Raw genomic sequence first — 15,133 nt, 5'->3', positions numbered from 1 at the left:
GTGCTTCCTGAAAATGATCTCCTTGAATATGACCAGTAGATGAGTTGTTGGCACATGTTGCATCAGCACTTATAATTTGAAATCATTTCAATAAATATAATTTCCATCATTTTTTAGACAACCTGTTCAATTCTTCAGATTTCTCTTATCAAGATCTCCAGTTTTTTTTTTACATCACTCAAGATTTGCCTGAATAAAATTGGCAAACTCAATATATTAATTACAAGCTAGGCAAGCTATGCAGAACTGGTTTTCATCTGCTCCTTGGACCAGAACATATTATGGGTATAACTGGCATGTAATTATTCTTCCATTGCCTTGAACTGCAAGAATAATGGACTATAAATAAACTTTTAAATTTCCCATAATACCTAAATAGTAGTTCATTCACTTGTATTTCTAACTGTAGACAGATTTGTAAATCTGGTATATATATATTCCCAGAAATAAATTCCAAACAGTTTGCTCGATGCTTGAGATCACATATTTTTGGCCTCGCAGCTAGACCAGCAAGTTTCTTTCACTGTCAGGTGTGTAAGATCATGTTTTGCCTTGTAAAACTTTGACGAGCTTACTTTCAGGTTTGTAGCATCATGTTTTTCCTTGTAATACTTTGACGAGCTTGCTACAGTGTGTGTGTACGGTGGCGTTACCCTGGCCGTGACTGCTGTGGACACTTCTGTTGACTTGTACCAGGTGAGAGTGTGACATAATGGAGGACGAAGGGCGCGGTGTGTTGGCCACAGTAACGTTGTTCAATTTGTCTATGGCATTTTGGGTAATCATCTCCTACAAAAACAAGAGATGTTTGTAAAACGCTTATGCCCCCCTCCCCCAAATTTGAATTTTTCCAAGTCCAAGGGGCATAACTCTTTCAAAAATGGTGTGATGTACGCAAAACAGAACTTGGCCTAGATATTTAGCTCATAAATCTGTATACCAAATTTCATTTCATTATGTGCAACAATTGAGAAGAAAATGAGTGAAAAATAATTGCAAATAATTGGAATTTTTCGAAGTCCAAGGGGCATAACTCTGTCAAAAATGGTACAATCCTACCCAATAGAGATCTTGACTTAGATATTCAGCTGATAAATCTGCATATCAAATTTCATTTCAATATGTGCAACTTCTGCGAAGAAAATGGACGGAAACTGCAAATAATTGGAATTTTCTAAGTCCAAGGGGCATAACTCTGTCAAAAATGTCGTGATCATACCCAAAACAGATCTTGTCCTAGATATTCATCTGATAAATCTGTAAACTAAATTTCATTTCAGTATGTTCGAAGGTTGTGAAGAAATGAACGGAATCTAAATGAACCAACAGACAGACAGACTGACCGACAGACAGCAGCAAAGCAATATGCCCTTCCTTCTTAGAAGGGGGGCATAATTAGATAGTACTTTTAGATAAAAAAGAATCCAAGATATTGAGTGTAAAATACTGTATATCAATAAATTTTCTTGACACCTATTTCGAAGGAGATAGTCATTGACTATTGATAGGCGAGACAAAATTTTCGTGAATTGTGGTTACTGCTTTATATTATCTTCAGGAATAATATTATATACGAGTATTAAATTTTTGCATTCATGTATTTATGCAAAAATAAAGTTCTCGTAAATAAAATCTTATTTAAAGTTCTCGTGAATAAAAACTTATCTACAGTATGTACAGAATGATTTGGACATCAACTGCATTATGCATGATATTTGAGATATCAGTATTCAAGATAAGTTCAACTGTATAGCAACAGCTTTATCAAATTGCAATAATGTTCACATGCAGCTAAAAATAGTAATTGCAAAGGAATAATTGCACAACTTTTTCCTTGTAAATTGTGAATTTTGAATACAGTAAAACACGGTTATAGCGAAGTCCTGGGGACCTGTGAATTTAATTCGCTATATCCGTAATTCGTTATATCCGTATAACGAATTAGTATAACCATATATAACGAATTCGCAATATGCATGTTTTCCTTCAAGTGTTACTATCAAATATGTTAGGGAAGCAAATATTACAAAACATACCTTCGATAACTAAGGTTTTATTATGAATTGAATTTTATATACAAATTCTGAGAGAACATAAAGTCAGTTCAATTATTCAAATTTTGAAATCTTTGAAAGTTCGTTATAAAAGATGTAAAATTCATTATATTTAACCTCAACGGGACTCAAAATCAGTTCGCTATATCCGTAAATTCGTTATATCAGAGTTCGTTATAACCGTAAAATTTTACAAAGATTTGTAAAGAATTTTGCCGGGGACCCAGTTAAACTTCGTTATATCCGTGAATTCGCTATATCCGTGTTCGTACTAAACGTGTTTTACTGTAGTCTTAATGACAAAATGCGAATAAACAGAGCATAATGTTACATTTAGTAAGTCATACATGTAACAAAGGCAATTCAATTTGTATAAATTTTGTGTAAAATCATTAAAACAGTCTTAATCAGTTTTCATAGGTGGATATACTCATTCCTGAATGGATTATTGATATTTGTCATGTTGTATTTTCAAAGGCATTTTTTTCAAAATGTGTTCTAAATGTGGATAACCATAAAAATATCTTATGAAGCAATGAACTAAACAGAAGGATCTTGTATAGAGCAGCCTTAATTTGTTTCTGAATGCGTACCAAATATATTTTTTTTTAAATAAGAAGAGATTACAAAAATAACTTTAAAGAATTAATTAATTACAATTGTAACTTAAAATTCTATTAAATTTTTTCACAAGATCCTTCTAGCATAACCTCAAATTCTGTAAAAAGATGCATTTTTTGAGAATATATATACTGTAAATCTGGAAATTTTTATGTTGATTTATTTTTGCGAATTTGGGTCAAAAAGTTGTTGATTAATTTTTACGCTTCAAAATTTTGCGAATTGTTACTGGCGGTAAAAATAACAAGAGGCCCATGGGCCACATCGCTCACCTGAGAAGCTTTGACCATTCTGTTCTTTACCAGATTTCACCCTTGTTATACATAATGTATCCCCACCCTACCCCACTGATCATAATTTAGACATTTTGAAATCTACACTACCCCATGATCCTTCCATGGGCACATATGTTTCAGCTTTTTTGGCCCAGTGGTTCCTGAGAAGAAGATTTTCAAAGATTTTTCCTATATATTTCTATGTAAAACTTTGATTCCCTATAATGGCCCCGCCCTTCCCCCGGGGGTCATGATTCCTACAATTTAGAATCTACACTACCCCAGAATGCTTCCACATAAGCTTCACTTTTTCTGGCCCAGTGGTTCTTGAGAAGAAAATTTTCAAAGATTTTTCCTATATATTTCTATATAAAACTTTGATTCCCCATTGTGGCCCCGCCCTTCCCCCGGGTGTCATTATTTGAACAATTTAGAATCTACACTATACCAGGATGCTTCCACATAAGTTTCAGCTTTTCTGGCCCAGTGGTTCTTGAGAAGAAGATTTTCAAAGATTTGTCCTATATATTTCTATATAAAACTTTGATTCCCCATTGTGGCCCCACCCATCCCCCGGGGGTCATTATTTGAACAATTTAGAATCTACATTATACCAGGATGCTTCCACATAAGTTTTAGCTTTTCTGGCCCAGTGGTTCTTGAGAAGAAGATTTTCAAAGATTTTTCCTATATATTTCTATGTAAAACTTTGATTCCCCATTGTGGTCCCACCCTTCCCCCCGGGGGTCATGATTTGAACAATTTAGAATCTACACTATACCAGGATGCTTCCACATAAGTTTCAGCTTTTCTGGCCCAGTGGTTCTTGAGAAGAAGATTTTCAAAGATTTGTCCTATATATTTCTATATAAAACTTTGATTCCCCATTGTGGCCCCACCCATCCCCCGGGGGTCATTATTTGAACAATTTAGAATCTACATTATACCAGGATGCTTCCACATAAGTTTTAGCTTTTCTGTGGTTCTTGAGAAGAAGATTTTCAAAGATTTTTCCTATATATTTCTATGTAAAACTTTGATTCCCCATTGTGGTCCCACCCTTCCCCCCGGGGGTCATGATTTGAACAATTTAGAATCTACACTATACCAGGATGCTTCCATATAAGTTTCAGCTTTTCTGGCCCAGTGGTTCTTGAGAAGAAGATTTTCAAAGATTTTTCCTATATATTTCTATATAAAACTTTGATTCCCCATTGTGGCCCCGCCCTTCCCCTGGGGGTCATGATTTGAAAAATTTAGAATCTACACTACCCCAGGATGCTTCCACATAAGTTTCAGCTTTACTGGCCCAGTGGTTCTTGAGAAGAAGATTTTTTAATGACCCCACCCTATTTTTGTCTTTTCTTGATTATCTCCTCTTGCGAGGGGAAATGTCCCTTCAGTTTAACAATTTAAATTTCCCTTTACCCAAGGATGCTTTGTACCAAGTTTGGTCAAAATTGGCCCAGTGGTTCTTGAGAAGAAGTCGAAAATGTGAAAAGTTTACAGACGGACAGACAGACAGACGGACGGACGGACAGACGGACGGACGACGGACAAAATGTGATCAGAAAAGCTCACTTGAGCCTTCGGCTCAGGTGAGCTAAAAATCACTTAAGGTCAAGATCTAGTAAATAACTTGAGACTAATTTTTTGGTGCTAGATCCATTATGACGTCATAATCAGTTTCAACTTTCTTTTTCCCGTACTTAACAGCTTTAGCAGAATTATGTAGAAAATAGGGTATTTTCATGTCATTCAATTTGAAATCATATGAAAAGTAAACCGGATACCTATATAAAATTTGATATTGATTTAAAGAAGAGGCCAAGAACATATTAATTACCATTTTCTGAGAGACTGTAGGCAATCTGGATACATTTCCTTTGCCGAATACGAAAAAACTCCCATATTCATGACTGGTTTTCTTAATTTTTCATTGAAAATGACAGTTTAAAATACAGTTTTTCATCTTGTTTACCTATAAATTATGCCCCGAAACACCTTATTTGACCAAGCTAAAGTTGTAAAGCATCAATAAAGGAATTTATTTCTCAAGTTTGATAAATCTGCATGTAGGCACCTTTCATTTACTAGATCTTGACCTTAAGATTTTCATATCAGTTTATTTTTCAAAATAAAATGTACAATTAGAATACCACCAATATACTTGCAACGTGGCAAGAAATTGCAGGATCGCTCCAAAACAATTTTGAAGATAAAAATACAAAAGGATTTGCACTGAACATAACTTCTAAATTAATAATAACAAACCTTTTAAAGGTTGTTTAAGCCTTTTTACCTAATTTATAATCCAAATAAAGACAAAAATATAACAGTTTACATTTGGAACTCTCTAGTAAATGCACTGAGTTCAAGTTATCGCTCATGTTGATACCTGGTTAGATAAAATAACTGGTCTCTATTTCTTGGCAAAATAATTAAAAAGGACATACCATCTAAGCTTGTGAAACCATCAGACGATATTGCATATAATGAGGACAATTTACTCGCATGGGTAATTAGCTTTTTTTAAAATGACCAGTGCTTACGACGCCTATTCACCGAGTTAGAAATAGACACCAACTTTCAGAAAAAAAATTCTTTACATGTTGATTTATTTTTAAGAAAAATATTTTTGCGAATGCAATGCACGCACAAATTTGCTAAAAATTCATATACAGTAAAAATTTCCAGATTATGGTAATGAGACATTATTTATCATACAATGAACTTAATCTATAGATAATCCCATGGTTGCAAACCATGGCTAAAATGTACAATCCTCTCCCATTCTGGCCATGGTTGAATGAGAAGAGAATATTTTGTAGCTCATTAAAATATTGACCAATGCGAGTAAAGCATAGTCGGAAAATGAACTTTGATGTGACCATTCAATACCCAATCTAAGTTTACAAAATATTGTTGTAAACTGATGATGCCAGTCAGTTGCATGTTGATTTCAATTGCAACGAAAACAAATACTGTCATTGGCTGAACATGACATCACAGCATACAGTCGTAAATATTCAAGATTTCAAGCAGCCACGGTTTGGAAATAGCTATAAGCGGACTCTGAACCGTGGCTTGAGATGACGAGATAATCCCCTTTATCAATATCTTGTATTGTCTCACCTTCCTCAGATCGTCCAGCTTGGTGAGACTCCTCAGGGCCAGTATTGCACTAATCTGAACACTCTGTTGCTGCTCATGGCAGGCTAAGTCTAATAACCTAGAATCCAAAATTAAAATCAAAGATTTTAATACCCAACTTCAAGCTAAGAACATAGGCATATGTTTCCATTGATTTATACAAACTTTTGAAAATTCAAGTTCAGTAAAACTCGGTTATAGCGAAGTCCTGCGGATCTGTGAATTTAATTCGCTATATCCGTAATTCGTTATATCCGTATAACGAATTCGTACAACCATATATAGTGAATTCGCATTGTGCATGTTTTCCTTCGTGTTTCTACCAAATATGTTAGGGAAGCAAATATTACAAAACATACCTTTGATAACTAAAGTTTCATTATGAATTGAATTTTATATACAAATACTTAAAGAAAATAAAGTCAGTTTAATTTATCAAATTTTGAAATCTTTGAAAGTTTGTTATAAAAGATGTAAATTTCATTATATTTAACATCAACGGGACTCAAAATCAGTTCACTATATCCGTAAATTCGCTATATCAGAGTTCGTTATATCCGTAAAATTTTACAAAGATTTGTTAACAATTTTGCTGGGGACCCAGGAAAACTTCGCTATATCTGTGAATTCGCTATATCCGTGTTCGTACTAAACGAGCTTTACTGTAGATATGGGCAGAGATCAGACATGACATTTAAAAAGCTTAAGTAATCAGAAGCGTAGTCACAAACTTAAAAGTGGGGGGGCTCAAGTTCAGAAATTCTTTGACAAGCAAAAAAAAAAAAAAATGAAAATTGCCCAAAGACGAAAATCATATTTCGGGGGGGGGGGGGGGGGGGGGGGGGGGGACAGTGGCCAACTTTTTTTTCAAAGGCAAGTTACCTTCAATTCCAATTTTTCTACACAACTATATATTGATATTAATTCAAAATAGCTGTTATTTTGTTCTTCATTAAAAAGTGGGGGGGGCACAGACATACTCTTGCCCCCCCCAGATCTGAAAGTGGGGGGGCTAGTACTACGCCTATGTAATTAATGCATCTAATGTCAGACTTATCAACATTTTAATCAGTTTAGGTACTTTTTTAGGCTGGTACTTTATTTGAGCTAGTCAGGCTGTGCTTTGGGACTAGCACAATACATGCAAGTGTCCACTAATATCAAGATTAGGAAAGTGTAATAAAACTATATACTTAGACAGCTGAACTTGGATATTCTACTTTTATTATGTGTGTTAACTCTTCAGTTATACATGTAAGGCATTAAGTTTAAAAATATGAATATTTTGGCTTACAGTCAGACTGACTAATTAGCCATATAAGAAATATTGCTTTGACTTAAATGAATACAATACATAGCAAATCAGTGCTTCACTCTAAAAGATAATGCTATACTTCAGGATGACCTCTGTATGTCCTCTACAATTACACTTGCAATCTAAGGAGAAAGTATAAGTTTGAGTGTAAAAAAGCACTTTTATTAATCTGGAAATTATTTTACCTGACAACAACTTTGGATTTCTTCAAATCAGACACCAGAACATTGGAATGAATTCCAAAATTGCCACAGGCACCTGTGAAACAAAAAAAATGCATCATGGTAATACATGTACAATTATATTTTAGTACAGCTGTACGTACTAATGACAAGTGGGAGGAGAGATTAAAATTCAATTTTCAAACTTTTAAATATTGCAGGTAATGAATTTATTAATAAATATACACATACTTATGTAAGAGGCCCATAGATCCACAGCAACATTTATTTAATTTGCTACATGTATATTTTATGTTAACTAAAGAATTATTGTGGCTGTTCTTCCCTGGTTAACCAAATATGAAGGAGAGTATATTCAAAGTACAGAATCAATTTTAAAAGCTTAGTATATCAGTACTCAAGGTCTCCTATCCATTTTGCAATCTTTAGCAGAACATGTTTCCCTCATTGTGGTTAAAGAACAAACTGAATTTTTCTAATTCAAGTTTCTTTTCAGTTCAGTATAATTATGAAGTTTATTACTTATAAATCCAAGAACTTCGGCATTTCATTCCTGTAATTTTTTGAAATTTTCAACTTTTAATTTTCAACATTTTTAGTTTCTGACATTTTGAATTTTTGTCACCGACATTCTTCAGGTAGTTCTTTTTGGTATAGTGAAAGCAGGATAGAGGATTTTACTTATGAAAAATTATAATGAATAAATCATAGCACATGTATATCATTAGTCTTGGACAAAATTCAGTGCATTCGTTGACCTAGTTTTTAGTACTTACTGGTAGCATTTGGCCTAGTTTGGCCATTATCTTTTGACCTACTTTTCAGTACTTACTGGCAGCATTTGCCCTAGTTTTGGCCATTATCTATTTACCTAGTTTTCAGGAATTACTGGCTGCATTTGCCCTAGATTTGGCCATTATCTATTGACCTAGTTTTCAGTACTCACTGGCAGCATTTGACCTAGTTTTGGCCATTATCTATTGACCTAGTTTTCAGTACTTACTGGCAGCATTTGACCTAGTTTTGGCCATTATCTATTTACCTAGTTTTCAGGACTTACTGGCAGCATTTGCCCTAGATTTGGCCATTATCTATTGACCTAGTTCTCGGTACTTACTGGCAGCATTTGACCTAGTTTTGGCCATTATCTTTTGACCTAGTTTTCAGTACTTACAGGCAGAATTTGACCTAGTTTTGGCCATTATCTATTGACCTAGTTTTCGGTACTTACTGGCAGCATTTGACCTAGTTTTGGCCATTATCTATTTACCTAGTTTTCAGGACTTATTGGCAGCATTTGCCCTAGATTTGGCCATTATCTATTGACCTAGTTCTCGGTACTTACTGGCAGCATTTGACCTAGTTTTGGCCATAGGATCCCGTAGCAACTCCACCAATGTTGGAATCACTGGCTTCAGCTTCATGTACAGCTCTGATGAGTGGAATGCAGCATTGCCAATAGCATAAGTGGCTCCCTAGAAAAAACAAATACTGTCTTGGGATCTGAAGTAAAAATTTGTTCCTTAAAAAAATCATAATCACTTCTACAGAGTGATTCATTTAGGATTAACAAAAATACAAATTTCCTGATTTTACTAGGTTAATATGTAAAATCTTTGAAAAAAGTCAAATTAAATACATGTATGTTGTTGAAGAATTTTTAGTTCTAAAACCAATAGTCTCTGACTCGACTGTAGCTCTACTGGTTTGCACCATATACAGCGAGGGAATTAAGAGAAAGGTAGCACTTTGACATGACTATAACAATAAAGAGAATAGTAAGCCCTTGCTTTATTACTTTTCTTTGTCAAATTTAATTGCAATATGAGTTTATCTGTAAGATATGTATCATTTTATAAGAATTTCATTAGATATCGCTATAGTAACCATGGCAAATCCATTTATCAATATCAATGAAAGGAATTCTTAACTTATTGAAGTTTATTTGCAGAGTTCTTGAGGGTGTGGCCCTTCATTTTAACAAACTTGAATCCCCTTCACCTAAAGATACTTTGTGGCATGTTTGGTTGAAATTGGCCCAGTGGTTCTTGAGAAGAAGATGAAAAGTTTACGCCGACGACGATGACAGACAAACAAATTTTGATCAGAAAAGCTCACTTAGAAGGCTCAGGTGAGTGCACTGAAGCATACTTCATGCCAAGTTGATCGTCATATAACAGGTTTTGTTGAATTCTCGTGGGGGTTGATTTTCTTCATTTGTTTTTAATCTAGTTTGATTTTCTCACCTGCCTTACCTTATCGCCTTCAACAAACTTGTTTTAACAGTATATCAATCAAAGTTTGGCACTTGTGTTTATTGAAGAAGCCATAATGATTTCAAGATACAGAAAGTAATCGGTCCTGTGTTGTTTTTATCGGTCTTGCCAACATGACAGAAAGATTTCAAGAACTCTGTTTATTTGTGTACAAAATGTTATTGAAATCAAACCAAAACAATAGGGAAAGTAGTATTTTAAAGGAATTCTACAGAATTTTTATTTTTGATAACTATGGCAACATCACAAATCAAAATCGATATTAGTAATATAATATTTAATATAATCTATTTCTGTTTTAAGTTTTACTAGAATCAGACTAAAACTGAAGGAGAAGGTGTTTTGAGAAATTTTAACCAAAAACTTTAGTAATTATTGCATTAGAAGTTTGAATCTAAAAGTAGTCATGTATTGTTATGTTAAAACCAAAATTTAGGAGGAGGAGCATTTTGTAAATTGTTTACAGGTATACAGATGGAAGGAAATTGGCATTTTTCATCACACAACCTCATTTATCATATAGTCAAACCTGCTGATATGGCCAACATTAATCACTGGCTACTTCCCACAAGGGGCCAGTTTCAATTCTTCCCTTAATTTTTTTCCCACTATTTTTAAAAACTCATTCAAGTGTTCAGCTGTTGAAACACAGGGAGTGTTTTTTTTAATGTCCCAAACTTTCACTGGCATTTTCTTAGTTTTGACACATGACCTTGTATCCAAGGCCAGATTTAAATAACTGATAATAGTTAATGACCAAGAATTGGGTGTAATTTGAATTATGATAGGATTTTATGAGACAACTAGGTGATTGCTATTTAACACATATTTTGTGGTGTTATATACATGTACAAATTCAAAGTAAGTTCATGGTATAAACTCAATTCAATAAATTGTAAAAAAAAAAATTTGCCCAAGGTTAACAAGTGGTTTGATTGATTGATTGATTGATTGTATGTTGTTTTTCATCCCATTGGAGAGGTTTTCACTCATAAAAAGACATCACCATACAAAAGGCCCAAAGGACTTGAATCCCTTTTCTGATAAATTGTACAACCAATCATTTCAATTTCCTTTATATTTAGATAAAGCCTTGAAATTCCAAAAAGTAGGTCACCATGACTTACATTTTAGTCAAAACACTCAAGATGAATCAACTGACAAAGTGTGAAAATAATCAGATATAGCCATTAAATTCTAAAAGTAGGTCACAGTGACCCGCTTTTTGTTTACATACTCCAAGACCCTAAAATACCTCAACTGACAATGTTTTTTTTTTTTAAGTCTCTTAAAATTTGAAATATTTGGATATTTCCTTGAAATTCCAAAAAAGATAACAGTGAGGTCTACTTTTGGACTAACACATTCTGGAAACCCAAAATGTATGAACTGACAAAGTTTGAAGATTCTTACCTAATTAGTACCTGAGATATTTACATACAGTAATTAAATTTTTAAAAGTAGGTCATGTGACCTACTTTTGGTTTACGTTCTTCCAAGACCCAAGATGCATCAATTGACAAAGTTTGATGTTTCTAAGCCAATAAGTACCTGATTACAATTAAAATCATAACCACTAAATGATTTATCTTGATGTTCACACATCTAATAATGTTGGTCGCCACGTGGCGCAGTGGTTAGAGCATCTGCTCTAGAGTCACGAAGTAAGGAATTGATCCTTAGGTCAAGGTTTCGAACCCCACTGCGGGACGCGGCGACCGGTTCTTCAGATGAGACCATATAAACCGAGGCCCCGTGTTGCAGTAGGTGCTGGCACGAAAAAGATCCCTCCCTGCTCAAAAGCCCTGAGTGCCGAGTATTGACAAAGTTTGATGCTCTCCACCGGCAAGTGGTGGCAAACACATATGAGTGAAAAATTCCACTAAATGATTTATCTTGATGTCCACACATCTAATAATGTTAATTGAATAACTCTTTTCTAAGAAATAGTCATTTTATTTCTTTTCAATATACATGTACACAGATACAGTGAAACCGGTAACTGACCAATATTACATGTCCTGGGACATAAATAGACAATGCGTCATACTTTACATTGTATAGAAGATGGAAATCAGTCAATTTGTAATGAAAGTAAAAGTTGCAATGCACAGGGAAAAATTGCTCAGTGTAAGATATCCTATATATACCAACCTAGAAGTTTGTTGCGTTTTAATGTTAGGCTCTTTAAAATACCAATCTCTATAAAGCGCCTATAAGTTGGACAAAGACTTTTGCATCAAAGCCTAACTCCCAAAAAACAACTTAAAAGCAAGCATATACAGTAATGCATTTTTTACTGTAGATTGAAGCACTAGACACTAAAGATCTTTTACCATGCATAAGTTCTTTCAATCTTTGTCCAGTAAAGCTAATGGAGAACTAACTTTGACAGGTTTAGGGTTTGGAAATCATTACCTTTCTCACATTGGGATCTTCATCTTTTAAACACTTTGACAGTGCAATAAATATTTTTTCCCTGTGAAAAAAAAAAAATCACGGTTAAGTAAGTTAACATTAAATTCACTTCTAACTCAGTCTTTTAACCAGTGTAAGTTGAGCAAGTAAAAACTGATCTTTAAAAGACTGGCTTCTCTTTGCAACAATAAGCCTCCTCTCTAATTCCACATTTTCAATGACTTATTGGGTGGTTCCAAAGGTGTATTTATATTTGTCACCTATCATCAAGGTTAAAATAAACTTTTCCTAATAAAATTTTGTTCTTTTAATACCAGCAGTGCTTGATGATTAAGTCACATGTCTTCTTATAGCTACATGTATCTGTAAGGAAATTAGGCACCCATCTGACAGAAATATGTTTTTGATTCATTTTATCTGTCAGAAAACTACATGTATCATGAAAATGAAATATATAATGTTTTCCTGCTGCTCTTACTTTTGTTTGAGGGTGGGGTAGAAGTGATGTGTAAGCTTGGTGTGTAGACATGATGACATAGACTTACTTTTGTTTGAGGGTGGAGTAGGGATGATGATACATACTTTTGTTTGAGGGTGGAGTAGAGATGGAGATACAGACTTACTTTTGTTTGAGGGTGGAGTAGAGATGATGATACTTACTTTTGTTTGAGGGTGGAGTAGAGATGGAGATAGAGACTTACTTTTGTTTGAGGGTGGAGTAGAAGTAGTTGTTGTGTTTGAGGAGGTTCCCTATCAGGCTACAGATCCTGGACCTCACGGCAGCAGAATGATGAGTAAGCATGATGTGTAAAGGTTCAAAGTCGCCTATAAACAGCAATTTGTCAGTTTTAGCTTAAAAAGATCTTCATTGGAATTACTTTTTCATTTATAATGCAGAAATATCTAAATACAAGAATGTATAGAAAATTCATATCATACATATTAAAGCAATGGCATTGCATTTATTTTTATGCCCTCATAAATGAAGATTCATGGGCATATAGATTTTGCTTTGTCTGTAAGAACTTTTTCCTTGGCCATAATTTTTGATTAGTTAAAGTTATGTCATTAATATTTCACATAGGTATTTCGTGTGACAAGAACCTTCTTTGGATACCAAACAAATCATTTGGCCTTATGACCTTGTCCTTTTAGTTTAAACCACTTTTTGCAAAAAATACTACACTTTAATCTTGGCTGTTTAAATGTATTTCTTATGATAAGATTTTACCTTGGGTTCAAACATTTTTAATCCCATGACATTAATCTTTGAATTTGGCCTACTTATGAAAATTAATGTTGGGCATAAGATTTAAATGGTTGTAGATAGGGATTTCATATTCACAAGTACTCGGTATACTTTTTGTGATAAGACCCAACATCAACTACCAACAAAATTATCCTTTGACCTTGAAGTTTGACCTACTTTTGAAAAAAACTATAACCTTGGCTATACCTTTTGAACAATTGGTGCTATGGGTTTCATATTCACACATTTTCCTTGAGAGAAGTCTTTAATTTGGGGTACTGAGGAATTTGATCTTTTGATCTTTTACCTAATTTTGAAATAACTTGAACTTAGGTCATTACTTCTGACCAGGTGGTGCTATGGCTTTTATATTATATATAAATGTGTTTTTTTTCTTCTGGGGAGAGTTTCAATTGGGAACAAACAATTTTGATTTCTTGACATCGACCTTATGTTTATAGTTTGACTTGCACTTTAAATTTTTTCTCTCCTATGCATGAGCTGCTATACAGGGATATCAGTGTTTCACAAACACATCTTCAAATATCAAGTATCAAATACTAAAAGATAGAGGTCAAATTAATTGATTTTTTTAAGAACACATATAAATATGGTATTAAAATGAAGTGTTTATTTAATATGCGACATTTACTGAAAGCATTAATCCACTTTAAGTACATGTGTTTACCTTTCATTCCTAGGAAGACACTTTTAACTATGGTGAGGTTTTCTGGTTCTAGTCTTATAAGATGTCCACACATGGAAATCACATCACAGATAACAGAGAGAGGACTGCTTAACTGGACACAGTTAGATAAAAATTGTACAGCCTGGAAAGTATGGAATGTTTCAGTTATTGAAAAAAATAAATGGAATAAAAAGGATAAATGTAGACTTAAATAAATAAACCTCAAAACAGTCATAGGAAAACTTCTTTACACGACAAAAAGATATCAACTCTGGGTTCTGAAACAATCATGTTGATTATGCATAAAATATAACTGACGTGCGCATGATCAAACCTTAAAATCTTCTACAGCTTGAGCGAACTGTTCAACAAACATCTGGTTTCCTAGTACCAGCCTAGCCAGCAGGCCTATAGCAGTCTCCAGCTGATCTAACTGAAGGTACTTAGTGCAGGCATAGAAAATACGAGGCAATACAGAGGTCTCATACAGACATCTACAATGGAGAAATATTCTATTTCAATCTCCATAGGGAAAAAAGTGATTAAAAACACAACTTCCTAAGAGATGATTTTCATGTTATACAAAAGTGCTCAATATATTTGATGCCAATCTGAAATGCAAAATTTTAAATTAATTAACGAAATGCTGAAACATAATCATGTTTCTGTTCTTACTGTTGTACTTCAAGAAGGAGATCCTCAGCAATGTCAACAGCGAATGGAAAACAACAGAGCTGAGTGACTTCTAGGATCATATCAACAGTTAACTGTGGTCCGTCACTACTGAACCTGTAAGTAAGGAAATGGAATGGTAAGGTATTCTCATGTACATTTCAACTTGAATACCTCAAAGAATTGATCTATCTGATTTATCACAAGACATTTTTACTCATAATTAATAG

The 15,133-nt window shown here is 34.0% G+C and overlaps 1 protein-coding gene across 1 annotated transcript in view; it reads right to left on the bottom strand.

Moving 5' to 3' along the window:
- Nucleotides 1-470: 470 nt before the first annotated feature.
- Nucleotides 471-15,133, bottom strand: part of LOC134268118 (serine/threonine-protein kinase 36-like) — a 37,152-nt gene continuing 22,489 nt past the window's right edge. Inside the window, exons 24-32 of the mRNA XM_062750323.1 lie at nt 14,907-15,020; nt 14,566-14,725; nt 14,232-14,373; nt 12,996-13,119; nt 12,295-12,355; nt 8,946-9,075; nt 7,604-7,676; nt 6,086-6,182; nt 471-789 (exon numbers count right to left, since the gene is read on the bottom strand). Coding sequence (XP_062606307.1) covers nt 592-789; nt 6,086-6,182; nt 7,604-7,676; nt 8,946-9,075; nt 12,295-12,355; nt 12,996-13,119; nt 14,232-14,373; nt 14,566-14,725; nt 14,907-15,020 — 1,099 coding nt within the window. The 3' untranslated portion in view covers nt 471-591. The remainder of the gene's footprint in view (nt 790-6,085; nt 6,183-7,603; nt 7,677-8,945; nt 9,076-12,294; nt 12,356-12,995; nt 13,120-14,231; nt 14,374-14,565; nt 14,726-14,906; nt 15,021-15,133) is intronic.

Source organism: Saccostrea cucullata, unplaced genomic scaffold, assembly GCF_032062105.1.
Source record: "Saccostrea cucullata isolate Sc308-1 unplaced genomic scaffold, CSIRO_AGI_Scuc_v1 ctg230, whole genome shotgun sequence".
Classification (NCBI taxonomy): domain Eukaryota; kingdom Metazoa; phylum Mollusca; class Bivalvia; order Ostreida; family Ostreidae; genus Saccostrea; species Saccostrea cuccullata.
The sequence above is the reverse complement of the archived record's forward strand: the minus strand, read 5'-3'. Positions and strand labels throughout refer to the sequence as shown.